This window comes from Condylura cristata, unplaced genomic scaffold (genome assembly GCF_000260355.1).
Source record: "Condylura cristata isolate star-nosed mole 26May11 unplaced genomic scaffold, ConCri1.0 scaffold00015, whole genome shotgun sequence".
In the NCBI taxonomy this organism is placed as follows: Eukaryota; Metazoa; Chordata; class Mammalia; order Eulipotyphla; family Talpidae; genus Condylura; species Condylura cristata.
The window spans coordinates 2,477,974-2,492,003 of NW_004567116.1; the positions used below are offsets into that span (position 1 = coordinate 2,477,974).

General features: G+C 60.9%; 2 protein-coding genes across 3 annotated transcripts in view; both read left to right on the plus strand.

Moving 5' to 3' along the window:
• The first annotated feature begins 1,604 nt into the window (after positions 1 to 1,604).
• On the plus strand, positions 1,605 to 12,674 carry PYGM (phosphorylase, glycogen, muscle). Its single transcript, XM_004682656.1, has 20 exons — positions 1,605 to 2,146; positions 3,108 to 3,209; positions 3,289 to 3,367; positions 3,444 to 3,547; positions 3,892 to 4,023; positions 5,169 to 5,280; positions 5,361 to 5,443; positions 5,708 to 5,851; positions 6,132 to 6,224; positions 6,364 to 6,510; positions 6,615 to 6,778; positions 7,011 to 7,125; positions 7,523 to 7,624; positions 7,956 to 8,103; positions 8,360 to 8,418; positions 8,541 to 8,682; positions 9,039 to 9,246; positions 11,784 to 11,918; positions 12,094 to 12,160; positions 12,271 to 12,674. The coding sequence occupies exons 1-20, from the start codon at positions 1,904 to 1,906 to the stop codon at positions 12,415 to 12,417; spliced, it is 2,526 nt and encodes an 841-aa protein (XP_004682713.1). The 5' UTR covers positions 1,605 to 1,903; the 3' UTR covers positions 12,418 to 12,674.
• Positions 12,675 to 13,629: 955 nt separating this feature from the next.
• Positions 13,630 to 14,030, plus strand: part of RASGRP2 (RAS guanyl releasing protein 2 (calcium and DAG-regulated)) — a 14,270-nt gene continuing 13,869 nt past the window's right edge. Inside the window, exon 1 of one of the 2 annotated variants that reach the window (XM_012725231.1) lies at positions 13,630 to 13,663. The gene's annotated coding sequence lies outside the window, so the exon portion shown is untranslated. The other variant, XM_012725230.1, reaches the window with a different exon arrangement.

Genomic DNA, 14,030 nt, shown 5'->3' on the forward strand with positions numbered 1-14,030 from the left:
GAAAATGGGGAGGCCTGTCGGTGAGGTCCTTAAGGGCAGGGAAACAACCTCCCAGGCAGGCATGGCCCAAAGGCCTGTGGGGCCAGAGCCTGTGGCCACCTTGGGGGGTGAGGAGGTAGCGCTTCCTCACTGAGGAGCATCCTGCTGCTCAGCTGTCCTCCAAGGCAACATCTAGGCGGGTGGGAGCTGGGAAATGGAAAGGACCAGGGAGCAGCTAAGCGTTTTTAAAATGCAGCATACAAAAAAAGTCACCGAAAACGAAGTTGGAAGATACATGGAAGTGTAGGAAGTGTCTGGTCCCCTGCACCTGGATGTGGTGCCTTCACCATCTTGCCAACAGGAGCCAGGGATGCTGCCTGGGGGCAGGGCTGGGGCAGGGCTTGGGACTCCCTGGCTCTGCAGCCTGGGCCAGAGCTGAACTGGAAATTCCAGAATGGGGCCCAGAAAGTCCGAGGAGCTTGGCCTTCCCCAAACGCAGCTGAATAGCACCCTGCAGCTGTCCAGGCCTCTGACCCGCTTCCCTGGCCCTTGGAGTGGAACACCCAGTTCTTCCTCAGCTGGCCCACAGCCCCGGAGGCCTAGGCAACCCTTGAAACAGTACAAGGCCCTGGGCTCCTTTTGCTCAAAGAACAGCGGGGCCCAAAGAATGTCTCCACCAATGAGGGGAGGGAGCAGCTGGATGAGGCAGGAATTACAGGCTCAGAAGAGGAAAGCAGGCAGCCAACAGTCACACAGCCAGTCGGTGCCAGCGCCAGGACTTGCACCAGATGGGGGGCAGCCAAACCCCAGAAGGACAGGCCGGAAGCTGTCTGCCCATGACAACAGTCAAGCCTCGGGGTTTGGGTGCGATGGCTCCCACTTCGCAGGGCAGGTGGGAGCTGGGGCAGCTGGAAACCCCAGCTCCCAGCCCCAGGTGGGAGGAGACCTTCAGGCACCTGGCTGCCGAGCCAGGAGGCCTAATACCATTGGCTGCTACTCGGCTGAGTGGGGGCTGTGGGCCCCTAAGACCACAGTTCCCAGGGGCCCCTGCTCCAGGCTGGCGGGCTCCTGGCCAAAGGTGGCCTGTAATCTGACCGTCCAGCTCAAAAGGTCATTTTGGAGCTGCTTGAGGGACAGCAACAGGGGGAGATCAGTGTGGCTGAGCTTCAGTGGGGGTGGGGTGGGGGCAGTGGCCCCGCCTCTAGGCCACCTGCCCCATACCAGCCCCTGAAGTCCAGGGCCCTGGTCCCCCTAGATCTCAGCCACGCTGTATCCTCGGCTAGCAGTATCTCTTGCTAAGGGGCCCTGGCCCTTCAGCTGTTAGGGAGCCCTGGCTCCTTGTACCCCCAAACGCAGCTAGTGGCCACACCCCCATCCCACTGCCCACTGCCCTGGGGGAGAGGGCCTCGAAGCCTGGCCAGAGCCATGGGGCTCATGGTTTGCAGTTTCTGGGCACATGCATAAGATGGACGCTCAGCTACTCTGGCAGGGGCTGGGGCTCCTGCCAGCGCCCCTAGAAGGGCCCAGCTCATGGCAGCCTCGGCAAGCCACAGCCCATCAGCTCCCTCAAGCCTGGGGCCTGTCCATCCAGCATTTCTGCCAAGCGCAGGGCGGGGTGGAGACCCTGTACTCCAGCCTGGAGGAAGTGGGTCAGCACGGGGCTGTGGGCGAGCCAGCTTGGGCCTGGCCTGGGCCTGCTCTCCCAGCCCCTCTCCCTTCCCCAAGCCCCCAAAATAGCTCTGTCCGGCTGCCAAGACCCTCCCATTGGGGAGGTGGGGCGCGGTGCCCGGAACCTGGCTTTAAATCCCCGGGCGGCTGGGCTTCTCCGCTCCCTGGCTGGAGGCACCGCCGAGGCCGCCTGTCCACTGCCGTCCGTCCGGCCCGCCTGTCCACTGCCGTCCGTTCGGCCCGCCCTCCCGCAGCCATGTCCCTGCCCCTGTCAGACCAGGATAAGAGAAAGCAGATCAGCGTGCGTGGCCTGGCCGGTGTGGAGAATGTTTCCGAGCTGAAGAAGAACTTCAACCGGCACCTCCACTTCACACTCGTCAAAGACCGCAATGTGGCCACCCCGCGGGACTACTACTTCGCCCTGGCCCACACGGTGCGCGACCACCTCGTGGGCCGCTGGATCCGCACTCAGCAGTACTACTATGAGAAGGACCCCAAGGTGCCGCCGGGGCACCCCGGGTGGGGCAGGGGCTGGGCGCCCCCGGGGGCTGGATTTCTGCACCCAGTTGGCTCCTTCAGAAGCCAACTAGGCTTTCCAGGGTTTTCTGCAGCATGAGAAAGGGTCACCCCAGACTCTTGGTGTTGGAGGGTTCAGGGGTGCCGGGGGCAGTGGGGGCTGGGAGGAGATGGGGTCGGGCAGACCAGGGATCTCAGGTCAGGCACCAGTGCCAGTCAGCGTGGAGGGCTGCTGGGGGCAGGAAGACCCGTGGCCGGGGTGGGCCCTAAGTGGAAAGACTTGCTTGCTATGAGTGTTGTGGTGGGTCTGTGTCGTGGCTGCGCAGCTGGGACTTGGAGATCAAGTGTCTGCTGGGGTCACTGGTAAATGTCAGCAATCTGACACCCAAGGGCAGGGTGGGGGAGGGGCGGGTGGCAGGCAGGGAGGGGATCCGGAGACCAGCGACATCAGCATGCCCGGCCTCTGTTCCCCTCTTGGGACTGCGACTTGAGGTCCAATCTGCACCGCTATCACGGGAGGTGGCCGGCCGGTATGGGTCACTGTGTCACCTTGAGCAGATGGCTTTTCTCTCTGGGCCTTGGCCTTATCCACTTGGGGAGCACCTGAAGAGGGGCTTCTGTGTCCTGACTCGTTGAGAGGCCAATGGGAGGCTGGCGGGGTGTTTCTCAAGTGCCTCAGCCCCTGAGGTGGAATGGGAGATATTTTCAGTTGAGGAAACTCAGGCGCAGAGAGAAGTGACATGTCCCGCGTCACAGGCTACGCTGCTGGGAGCAGAGCCTCGCCTCTTGCATCCCAAAGCCTGAGATGGGGACTGAGCAAGTGGAGACAGGGCAGACACACGTGGGGCGTGTGTGCAGGGCAGGAGGCGTGACGACGCAGGCTGCGGGCCTGGCTGGACGCCGGCCAGCAGCCTGACCCCTCCCCGCTCGCCTGTCCCTGGCAGAGAATCTACTACCTGTCTCTGGAGTTCTACATGGGACGGACGCTCCAGAACACCATGGTGAACTTGGCCTTGGAGAATGCCTGCGATGAGGCCATCTACCAGGTGCGGGCGAGGGGCATGCCTCAGGGGCGGGGCCTCACCTGCTGGCCCTGGTCCTGACCGCTGCCCCGGCTTCCTCTAGCTGGGCCTGGACATGGAGGAGCTGGAGGAGATTGAGGAGGACGCCGGGCTAGGCAACGGGGGCCTGGGCCGGCTGGCGGGTAAGTGGCAAGGTGGGCGGTGAGCAGAACGGCCCTTCGTGCCGGTCCCTGACGCCCATCTCCCTGCACACCCTAGCCTGCTTCCTGGACTCCATGGCGACCCTGGGCCTGGCTGCCTATGGCTATGGGATCCGTTACGAGTTTGGCATTTTTAACCAGAAGATCTGTGGGGGCTGGCAGGTGAGCAGCCTGGATCCTGACCTCGTAGGATACGGTCATGTTGACCCCTGCGGGCCACCCCTCTCTGAAGAGATCCAAACCAGCCTCGGTTTTGGGGGGTGCCCCTTCCTCCTGGCCTGAAAGCCGTCTGACTGGTCCTGGATCAGAGAGGACCTGTGGTACCCCTCAGACTCTCAAGACACCCACATCCCAGCGGGTAGCCCACTAGGCCAGGGGCCCGCCCCAGAGTCCTTCGTTTACACCTGTCTAGGGCTGGGCCACGGTCCTGCCTTCCCTAGCGCCGTGGAGGTGGGATCCTGGCTCTGACGCAGTCTTCCTTTCTCCCCTGAACTGTTGGGGTGCAGATGGAGGAGGCCGATGACTGGCTTCGCTATGGCAACCCCTGGGAGAAGGCCCGCCCCGAGTTCACGCTGCCTGTGCACTTCTATGGCCGAGTGGAGCACACCAGCCAGGGCGCCAAGTGGGTGGACACACAGGTGAGGGACAGCTGGGGACGGGGTGGACCCACTGAGGGGAGTGAGGAAGTGTTTCTAGGGGAAACTGAGAGACTCAGAGAAATAATCTGGAAGCGACCAGCCCAGTGCTGTCTTACAAAGGACATGGAGGCTCAGAGAGGCTAAGTGGCTTACTTGAGGCCACACAGCTAGACCCAGGCGAGACTGGAGACCGGGTCGCGGTCTGGTCAGGGGAGCCAGGCTGAGCGCAGAGCCTGGAGGAGAGCGGCTGTCGGCCGCAGCGCCCCGTGCCCTTCCCTGACCGGGCTTCTTTCCTCCCCACAAGACTCAGCAAAGGATAAGCACGTTCATAACTTGATTCCCCTCCCCCAGTCTGATGTAGGGATTTAACAGAAGCAAAGCAATGGCCAGAAATTGGGGGTGCAGGGGAGACAAAGTCTCCAGAGGGGAAGCGACAGGTTCAAGGTCACACAGCAAGGTAGAGGGAGACTAAAGCCAAGCCAGATATCTGAGTTCCCCTCGTGCTCTGGCTGCTGGGCGTGGGCCTCCAGGCAGCTGCACAGAAGCTTCCAGGCTTCCAAGAATTGGGCATTTGTCCTGGGCTCTGGCCCTGCCTGCTCAGCTGTGCGCTCTGGGGCCAGGACCTCCCAGAGGCGAGTGCAGCTTTCCTTCCACTGCAGCTGGGGACCCTGGTGGTGGGGAGGGTTTGGGCAGGGGTGTCCCTTCCGGCAGCAACAGGCTCTCTGTGAAGTCTGCTAATTGTGGGGGCGGGGCCAGCTTAGTCACCTGGGATTAGCTCTGTAGAGTACCAGGCACACCCCTTTGGATGGACTTGACCTCTGTGATGCTCAGCCTGGCCTCGGGGCCCCTAGCCCAAGTCCAGAGTGCTCCGGAGGATGTCCAGGCAGCCCCCCATCAGGGCAGACTGGCCACCAAAGCCCACCGTGTGCCCTGGGCTCAGGATCCCTCCTTAGTCGGGCAAGGCAGGGCTGGAGAGGGGGGCACACAGGGAGGGGCCCTCTGGGAGGATGTCCGGAGAGGCGGAGGGGCTTGCTCGAGGTTCCTCGGAGCTGGACTAGCGGGAGCTGGAGCCTGAGGGCCTTGGGGCTTAGTGGCAGAGCCCAGCGCCCGCTGCCACGTCCACTGCCACGCCCGCTGCCCTGCAGGTGGTGCTGGCCCTGCCCTACGACACCCCTGTGCCCGGCTACCGCAACAACATCGTCAACACCATGCGCCTGTGGTCGGCCAAGGCCCCCAACGACTTCAACCTCAAGGACTGTGAGTTGAGGCGTGTGGCCAGCAGCCCTGCCCCCTGACCATGGCCCACGCCCAACCCGGTCCCCACTTCCATCCCTCAGTCAACGTGGGTGGCTACATCCAGGCTGTACTGGACCGAAACCTGGCTGAGAACATCTCCCGGGTCCTGTACCCCAACGACAACGTATGTCACCCCGGGCCTCAGCACCTGGGGAGGAGAGGCACCCTAGTCACACTCAGGCCAATTGTCAGCCCCCATGTGTCCTCTTCTGCCCCCCAGTCCCTTAGGTGGGGGCTGGGGCCAGGAGGCAGGGGCTGGGAAGGCCAGTCCCCTGTCACGCCCAGCATTCCTAGGCATGTCCCCTGCACAGCCCCGCGGTCCTGAGGGGGGCTCAGGTGCGGTGCAGGTGGGGGCCCCACCCCCACCCCACGCTGTGGCTGTCCTCAGTTCTTCGAGGGGAAGGAGCTGCGTCTGAAGCAGGAGTACTTCGTCGTGGCGGCCACGCTCCAGGACATCATCCGCCGCTTCAAGTCCTCCAAGTTCGGCTGCCGCGACCCCGTGCGCACCAGCTTCGACACCTTCCCAGATAAGGTGCCAGCGGGGGGGGGGGGCGCACCCTGCACCCCCACACCGTGCGCCTTTGCTGCTCCCCTCCAGCCTCAGCCTGCCACCCCCTCTCGCCCCTTCTGTAGACAAGGAGGTGGAGGCAGGGGCTGGTGTGTGAGAGGACAGCGGGCTGGGGGACCTGACCGCTGGTCACTGCTCGCGTCACCTGGGCTGCCCCCCCCCCCCCCCCCCCCCCAGGGCCCGTCAGAGAGCGGTGCCAGCCGGCAGCCCTGGTCTGAGCCGGAGGCCCTCCTGCCCCGCACAGGTGGCCATCCAGCTCAATGACACCCACCCCTCCCTGGCCATCCCCGAGCTCATGAGGATCCTGGTGGACCTGGAGCGGCTGGACTGGGACAAGGTGGGCCCCGGCACCTCCCCGGCCTGAGCGCCTGTGTCAGGGTTCACTGCCCTGCTGGGGAGCGGAAAGACGCCAGCTGAGCTGGGAGGGCCGCGTGGAGAGCTGCTGGCGGGGGCCCTCACCCTGGACACGTCGCTAGGCCTGGGACGTGACCGTGCGGACCTGCGCCTACACCAACCACACGGTGCTGCCCGAGGCCCTGGAGCGCTGGCCCGTGCACCTCCTGGAGACGCTGCTGCCGCGGCACCTGCAGATCATCTACGAGATCAACCAGCGCTTCCTGAACGTGAGCGGCGGCCCCAGGCCCAGGGGTGGCTGTGGGCGAGCTCTCGGTGGGGCTGGGCACCCCGTTCCGTTCCGCCCGGTCCTAGGCCTGCACTCTCCGCACAGCGGGTGGCGGCCGCGTTCCCCGGGGACCTAGACCGGCTGCGGCGCATGTCGCTGGTGGAGGAGGGCGCGGTGAAGCGCATCAACATGGCGCACCTGTGCATCGCCGGCTCGCACGCGGTCAACGGCGTGGCTCGCATCCACTCGGAGATCCTCAAGAAGACCATGTGGGCCCCACTCTCCAGGCCCCGCCCACTCCAAACCACCCCCACCTGTCCCAGTGCCCCCAGCTCGCCCCTCCCCCAGCCACAGGGCTCCCCTGTCCAAGTGCATGGCTCTGCCCCCATGACCTGCCCCTAAGCGCAGCACCCCCACCTGCACTCCCACCCCGCCCCTTTCATCAGGAAGCCAGAGGAGTGGCCGCTGGGGTAAGCAGAGACCCTCCCACCCCTTCTGCAGTTTCAAGGACTTCTATGAGCTGGAGCCTCATAAGTTCCAGAATAAGACCAATGGCATCACCCCCAGGCGCTGGCTGGTTCTGTGTAACCCGGGGCTGGCAGAGGTCATTGCAGAGGTGAGAGTCACTGCAGGGATCCACTGGCTGTGGTCATGTAGGTGGTTGGCCACCACTGGGCATCCAGTGGGGGACCAAAGGCAGCCTCTCTCTGTTCTGCGAGCCTTGCATGTGCTGGGAGGAGGGGCCACTTTCTTTGCCCACGGATGCCCTGTGGGCCGTTGAAGGCTGTGTCGGGGGAGGTCCCTCCTGGGGAGTTCACAGCCTAATGGCGGGGCTCACCCACAGTGTATGTGAAGGGCGCCTGGGTGGGAAGCTGGGGGCTGGGGTTTGGAGATCGCTGTCTGTCTGAGGAAAAGACCAGAAGGAAGGTCTGCTGGGTCAGGTGGGAGGGAAAGAAGTTGGCTAGGGTGGGCGGGGCGGGGAGGGCTGGGCCAGACTGACCCTCTCCCCGCAGCGCATCGGGGAGGACTACATCTCAGACCTGGACCAGCTGCGCAAGCTGCTGTCCTATGTGGACGATGAAGCCTTTATTCGGGATGTGGCCAAAGTGAAACAGGTGGGGAGAGCCAGCAACCTGGGATGCCTGGAGGGTTTCCGGCCAGGTCTACACTGGAGAGTTCTGGGGCGAGGGTGGGTGTCTGAGTCGGGCGTGGCCACTCGAGCTCATCTTTCCTTTAACCTGGGCATTGGTTGAAGTTGTCTGATGGGAAGGCATCCTCTTGCCCCTCTGGAAGAGCACCGACATCGATTAGTAATGTCTGCCTTGGCGCAGGATTGGATGGCAAGTGAGGCTTCTGTCCCCTACCTCCCTGGGAATAAAAGGAGACTAGGATTTCCGGAGGCCGAGGCCTATTGGTGAGCTCGCTCTCATATTTCTCTGCCTCCAGGAAAACAAGTTGAAGTTCTCTGCGTACCTAGAGAAGGAATACAAAGTCCATATCAACCCCAACTCGCTTTTCGACATCCAAGTGAAACGGATTCATGAATATAAACGCCAGCTCCTCAACTGCCTGCATGTCATCACCCTGTACAACCGTGAGTGGGGGCAGGGGTGTCTCTTGCTTCTCTCGCTGAAGCCCAGCACAGCACATGCTTCCTAAGGTGTTGCCTTTGGCCTTGGGACACGGACTGGTCCCCATTCACAGCTGGGCAAACAGGCTCAGGGTGGGGGAGGGGACAGATTGCTGGTCCCAGAGCTAGTGGACTGTCCAGGTCAGCTGGCCCTGGCCCTGGAAGTGGCAACTGCCTGGAGAGTGAACCTGGCCCACTGGCTCCTGCTCTTTCTCCACAGGCATCAAGAAGGAGCCCAATAAGTTTATTGTACCTCGAACTGTGATGATTGGAGGGAAGGTGAGAAGCAGGGCCACTGACTGTGGCTCTGGTCCTTGGGTGTCCAGGCTGAGGTCAGTCTGGCGGGGGGGCAGGAGAGGGCAGGGGACCAGGCTGTGGAGCTGACCCACTGTGCCCCACAGGCTGCCCCTGGGTACCACATGGCCAAGATGATCATCAAACTCATCACGGCCATTGGGGATGTGGTCAACCACGACCCGGTGGTGGGAGACCGGCTCCGTGTGATCTTCCTGGAGAACTACCGTGTCTCCCTGGCCGAGAAAGGTGGGGCACCGCTGCCCGGGACCCTCGGAGGCTCTGACTGGCTCAGGCCCAGACAGGCATTAGTTGCTTCTCTTGGCGACTTGTCCTTTAAAGAGATTCTGGAGAGGGCGCTGTCTCCCTAAGGGCGGACTTCCAGGCAGCACTGGGTGAAGTGAGAGGGGAGCTGGGCCTTGCTGTGCCCATAAAGCCACAGGAGTGGGCGGAGGGTGGGGGGTCCAGATGGTCAAGAATCGCTAAGAGGATGCGGGAGGGGAGGAGACTCGCTGGGAAGCCTGGAGCACGGGGTCCAGTCCAGCCTGACTCGCTGGAGTCTGACTGTTCTGGGAGCTGACCGTGCCGCCTGCTGCTCCCCACAGTGATCCCAGCCGCCGACCTCTCGGAGCAGATCTCCACTGCGGGCACCGAGGCCTCTGGCACCGGCAACATGAAGTTCATGCTCAACGGGGCTTTGACCATTGGCACCATGGACGGGGCCAATGTGGAGATGGCAGAGGAGGCAGGAGAGGAGAACTTCTTCATCTTTGGCATGCGAGTGGAGGACGTGGAGAAGCTGGACCAGAGAGGGTAAGATGTCCAGCGCTCCTGAGGTCACGGTGCCTGGCAGGAGGCCCCGAGGTCTGGCTGCCGGGGGAGCACTGGAGGGGAGCAGTCAGGGCCACCTGGATCCTGGAAACCTTCTGAGGTGATTCCAAACAAATAAGGTTAATGAAACGGGAATAGAAAGAAGTAACACAGGGCTAACAGGAAGGAAAAGGAAGAGGAAGATGGTGACAGTTTAAGAGACATTGCTATTTCTGCAATTAGAAATAAAATTCTTGGCTCCCTAGCAGCTATGGCAAAAGGGATGATGAGTCTTGTAGCTAACTGGCTTGCAGTTCAGAAAGGCAGCTTTTCAGAGGAGACATGCTCGGCATTAAGTTTAAACTTTTCATTTAAAATATGATTTTTCTTATCATAGAAGTAGTACATGCTAATTAATTGGAAAAATACAAGCCACACGGATGACTCGTACCCATAAATTCCTCTACCCAGATTCAGTGTCGCAGTTCTGTTTTTCTTTTTTAAAGATTTAGTTACGCATACAAGAATGGGGTACAGGCCAGAGCCATGGAGGAGGGTGAGAGGATTCCCCAGAGACAGAGCGGGGGGCAGACAGGCCGACTGACTGAAACACACTGCTGAGGGGGGCAGCAGAGGACAGCAGAGGCCTGCTGCGCCAGGAGAGGTCTCTCCCTGGCCGGGGATGGAACTCGCGCTGCCGTGGCTGTGGACTGTGGCGAGCTCGCAGAGCTGAGACGTGACTTGGGAGGCCCCACAGTTCTGTTTGCTGCAAGTTTCTATTTGTGTGTGTGGAGAGTTTCAACAGTTGGGAATAACATATGTATGTTTTGAATTCTGACATCTTACTTAACACTGAAGAGGCATTTTCTATGTCATTAGTTTTCAAAAATATTTTAAATATTTGTCTAGTGTTCATCCTATGCCAGAACTTAACCAATTTCATGATTAGACATTACGGGTGATTTCCTTTGTATTAGTATAAATACCACCCCACTGTGATAACCAACTTTTTACATGTCTTTCCATGTCTGTTTCCTGATGATACTTACTAGAAAGGGATATTTCTGAGTTAAGGTTCTTGATTCCTATTGCCAAGTTGCTTTCCAGAAAGTTGGTACCAGTTTACACTCCCACCAACAGCTTACGAGAGCTGGCATTAAATATTGAATGGAATTTCTCCTGTGAGGCTACAAAACAGTGTAGACTTGTTCTTTGGACAGGAGGGAGAGGAGAGCAAGTGCTTGGCGCAAGGTCTGGCCTTTAGGACCAGGCTGCAGAGCTCAGCACTGCACGTCAGCCTCAGCCATCTCAGTGCGAGTTCAATCCCCGGCCCAGAGCTGACCCACATGGTGCAGCAGACCTCTCCTGTCTCGCCCGCTGCTCCAGTCACGTCTCCATCCCGCAGCCCAAAGGGTCCTTTTGGGGCCTCCCTGATGGCCTAGAGGTTGAGTCTTAGCTTTGCCACTGCTGTGACCTGAGTTTCAATCCCAGCCAGGGAGTGACCCACAGAGCGCAGCAGACCTCTCCTGACCCGCCCGCTGCTCCCCTCAGCAGTGGACTTCGTCCATCTGCCTGTCCTGCTCCCCACTCTGTCTCTGGTGAATCCTTTCACTGCCCTGCACCTCTGGCCTGTACCCCAGTTCTGTATGCGTAAATAAATAAAAATCTTTTTTAAAAAATAGGCTCCAGAAGGACCATTAAAAAAAAAGATTGATTTAATTTTGCATAGAAGAACTGGGATATAGGCCAGACAGAGGTGCGGGGGGTGCGAGGATTCACCAGATAGAGTAGGGAGCAGAACAGGCAAATATACTGAATTATACTGCTGAGGGGAGCAGTGGGAGACAGGAGAGGTGTACTGTACTCGGTGGGTCACTCCCTGGCCGGGGATCGAACTCAGGTCACAGCAGTGACAATGCTAAGACTCAACCTCTAGGCCATCAGGGAGGCCCAGAAGGACCATTTGGGCTGCAGGATGGAGACGTGACTGGAGGGGTGGGATTCTGGGGGTGGACACTATAATGCAGGGTGGGTTACCACCAGTAGCTCCTGCGAGGACTAGGGAGGAGGCCTGGGTTTCTGGGTTGGGAGAAGGGAAAGGAAAGAGACGAGCTTTGCCTTGAGAGGGTGGCTGCGAGTGGGGGGTGCCAGGCCTACAGTGAACTGGTTGCACAATGTGAGTTTAAGATTGCTTCCACGGTTGGCTGTCGGCTCTTCTGGACCCTGAAGGCGAGGCCCAGGGGTGGACTGGGACCATGGGGCCAGAAAGAGCCATTCATGTAGGAGACTGCGCCGTGGGAGCCGGTCTGCCTTCAGGCCTGTGCCCTGACAGCTACCTGCTTGCCTCTCCCAGTCTCAGTCTCCTACCCACAGTGGGGCTAAAAAGCTGAGCAGAGAAGGGAGAGGACGTCCTGGGAAGGACCTCGGAGGTGTGTGGTCGCTCAAGCAGGGTCTGGATTTTGCAGAGTCTGCAGCTTGGGACTTCCCATATTTTTTCCAGAGGAGGAGCCTGAAGCCCCTTGACCATGCTTTTCCCTCAGGTACAACGCCCAGGAGTACTATGATCGGATTCCAGAGCTCCGGCAGATCATGGAGCAGCTAAGCAGTGGCTTCTTCTCCCCCAAGCAACCCGACCTGTTCAAGGACATTGTTAACATGCTCATGCACCATGACCGGTGAGCTGGCCTGCGGGGAGCCTGGGAGCAGGGCTGCTGGGCTGGAAGGGCACCGTGGGAAGCTGGGAAGGGTACTGGGCAATGGGGACGAGGCTCCTCATTCTCCAGGCGCCAGAAGTCCCCTGGGACAGGACTCCTGACTTCATGGTGCTCCCTGTGCTCCCATCCCCACCAGGTTTAAAGTCTTTGCAGATTATGAAGACTATATTAAATGCCAGGAGAAAGTCAGTGACCTGTACAAGGTGAGGGTTCCTGGGCCAGGGGTTGGTGGTCTTGTTTGGGGATGAGTATGGAGGTGGGGACCCCCTGCCCCACCCCCAGAGTGAATCCAGAACTCCCTTTTGGCTGGCAGAACCCAAGAGAATGGACACGGATGGTGATCAGGAACATAGCCACCTCGGGCAAATTCTCCAGTGACCGCACCATTGCCCAGTATGCAAGAGAAATCTGGGGTGTAGAGCCTTCCCGCCAGCGCCTGCCGGCCCCTGATGAGATCTGAGTCTCAGACCAGAACCCCAGCCAGGTGGAGTCCCTTGGCAACCCCTTGGGGGGGTGGTGGTGATGGTGGTACTGGAGTTGTATCGCTTCTAAACCTCTTCCTGGCACGCCAATATCTGCAGCCTGGTCTTGCTTGTGTCCTGAGTGACTGGGACACTGCTCCCATTCAGTCCTCCGGCTCCCTATCCTCTCCTATTTATGGGTCTCACCAGCTGCACCCACTCCTCAATAAATTGCTTTTCCTTGGGAGCCTCCTTAGTATTCTCTCTGTTGGGAAATATTTTTAGCTCTTGACGAGCATGACAGCAGCTGCGCAGTCACCGTGCCTTACCCGCACCGCGGCAGGTGCGCCCCTCGGAAGGGGGCGGCCCTTGGGGGCGGGACCCGGGACGCTCCAAGCTGCTTCCCGGAGTCGGCCTCCACGCCTCTCTTCCCAGTGCTGTGTCCATACTAGGTCAGCGGTCCGCCGGGCTGGGCGGGGGCGGGGCGTCCGGCTGGGTGGGGCCCTTTGGGGCGGCGAGCGGGGCTACGGAAGACCCACGCTCTCGGGGGCGGGACTCAGGAGGGGGAGGGGCCGGCGAATGGTTGGCGCGCTCTTGGCTCCGCCCCTCGCCCCGCCCCACTGCGGCGTTTAAGGGTCTCTGAGCAGGTGGCTCACTCGGAAGTCCGGGGGATGTTTGGGTGGGGGACAGCCACAAACCGTCCGGTTTCGGCCAGTGTTGCTCTCCTCACTTTGGGGAAACTGAGGACCAGAAAGGGCCTGTTTCTAGCCTTGTTATAAAAAATTGAGGTGTGGGAGCGGTCCCGCTTCCCCAAGCCGGAGGTTGGGAGGGACGAGTCTCAGAAAACAGGTTTGGGGCGGGCGGTTTCACAGTACATTTGAAAGCAAACGGCCGGAAATTGTTACCGGCTCTCCCAGGCCTAACGCGGGGACCCCAACCGCCTGTGGTGCCTCTAAGTTCCTCCCAGCCGGGGGCCCCAGGCGTCCAGTTCCCCAGGCCACGAAGAGCCTTGCAGCAGCCGCTTCCCAGCTGGCTCCGTAGAGAGCAGGCTTCCGGGACCCAGTCCCTCCAGTGTGAGCTGGGCCTCACCCCCAACACCCCCAGACCTCGCGGCCGTGTCTCTAGTAGCCGCATTTTCATTTCTCCCCGACAGGGCCCTTTCCCCCATATACTCCCATTTTATGCTAGCCCCTCCCCCATGCTGTCACCAGGACCCGCTGCCCCCGCACCCTCGATCTTCACCAGGTCGGTGCTCCGGCTGCCCGCAAGAAGACACGGGTTAACCCCGTGGAACGGTTTGTCTCGAAAACAGGAACCCGGGCGGGGGGGCCGGGGCGGCGCGCCCCTTCCCCACCGCAGTCTGCTTCCTGTCCCTCCCTTGTTTTCTCTGCCTAACGGAGGCATGCAGGGGGCCTAAGGGCGTCTGGGATGGGCGAGAGGGCTCCCCCCTCTACGCCCCGCACCTCCCGTCCTGCGCTGGCCCACCCTCTGCGCACCCAGTGGCGCAGCCCCCCGCTGGCGCCCCGCTCGGCAGGGGAGGGGTTAAGCTGCCGCAGGGACCGCGGCGTGCGGGGCGAGTGGAGCCCCCAGTGGGGGAGGCGCAGCCGGCGGC

Excerpts from the sequence above, each read along its gene's own strand:
- PYGM (XM_004682656.1), top strand. The coding sequence starts at position 1,904 with ATGTCCCTGCCCCTGTCAGACCAGGATAAGAGAAAGCAGATCAGCGTG. Across the intron at positions 3,210-3,288 it reads GCGATGAGGCCATCTACCAG|CTGGGCCTGGACATGGAGGA; the intron begins GTGCGGGCGAGG and ends GGCTTCCTCTAG. Across the intron at positions 8,104-8,359 it reads TGTCATCACCCTGTACAACC|GCATCAAGAAGGAGCCCAAT; the intron begins GTGAGTGGGGGC and ends CTTTCTCCACAG.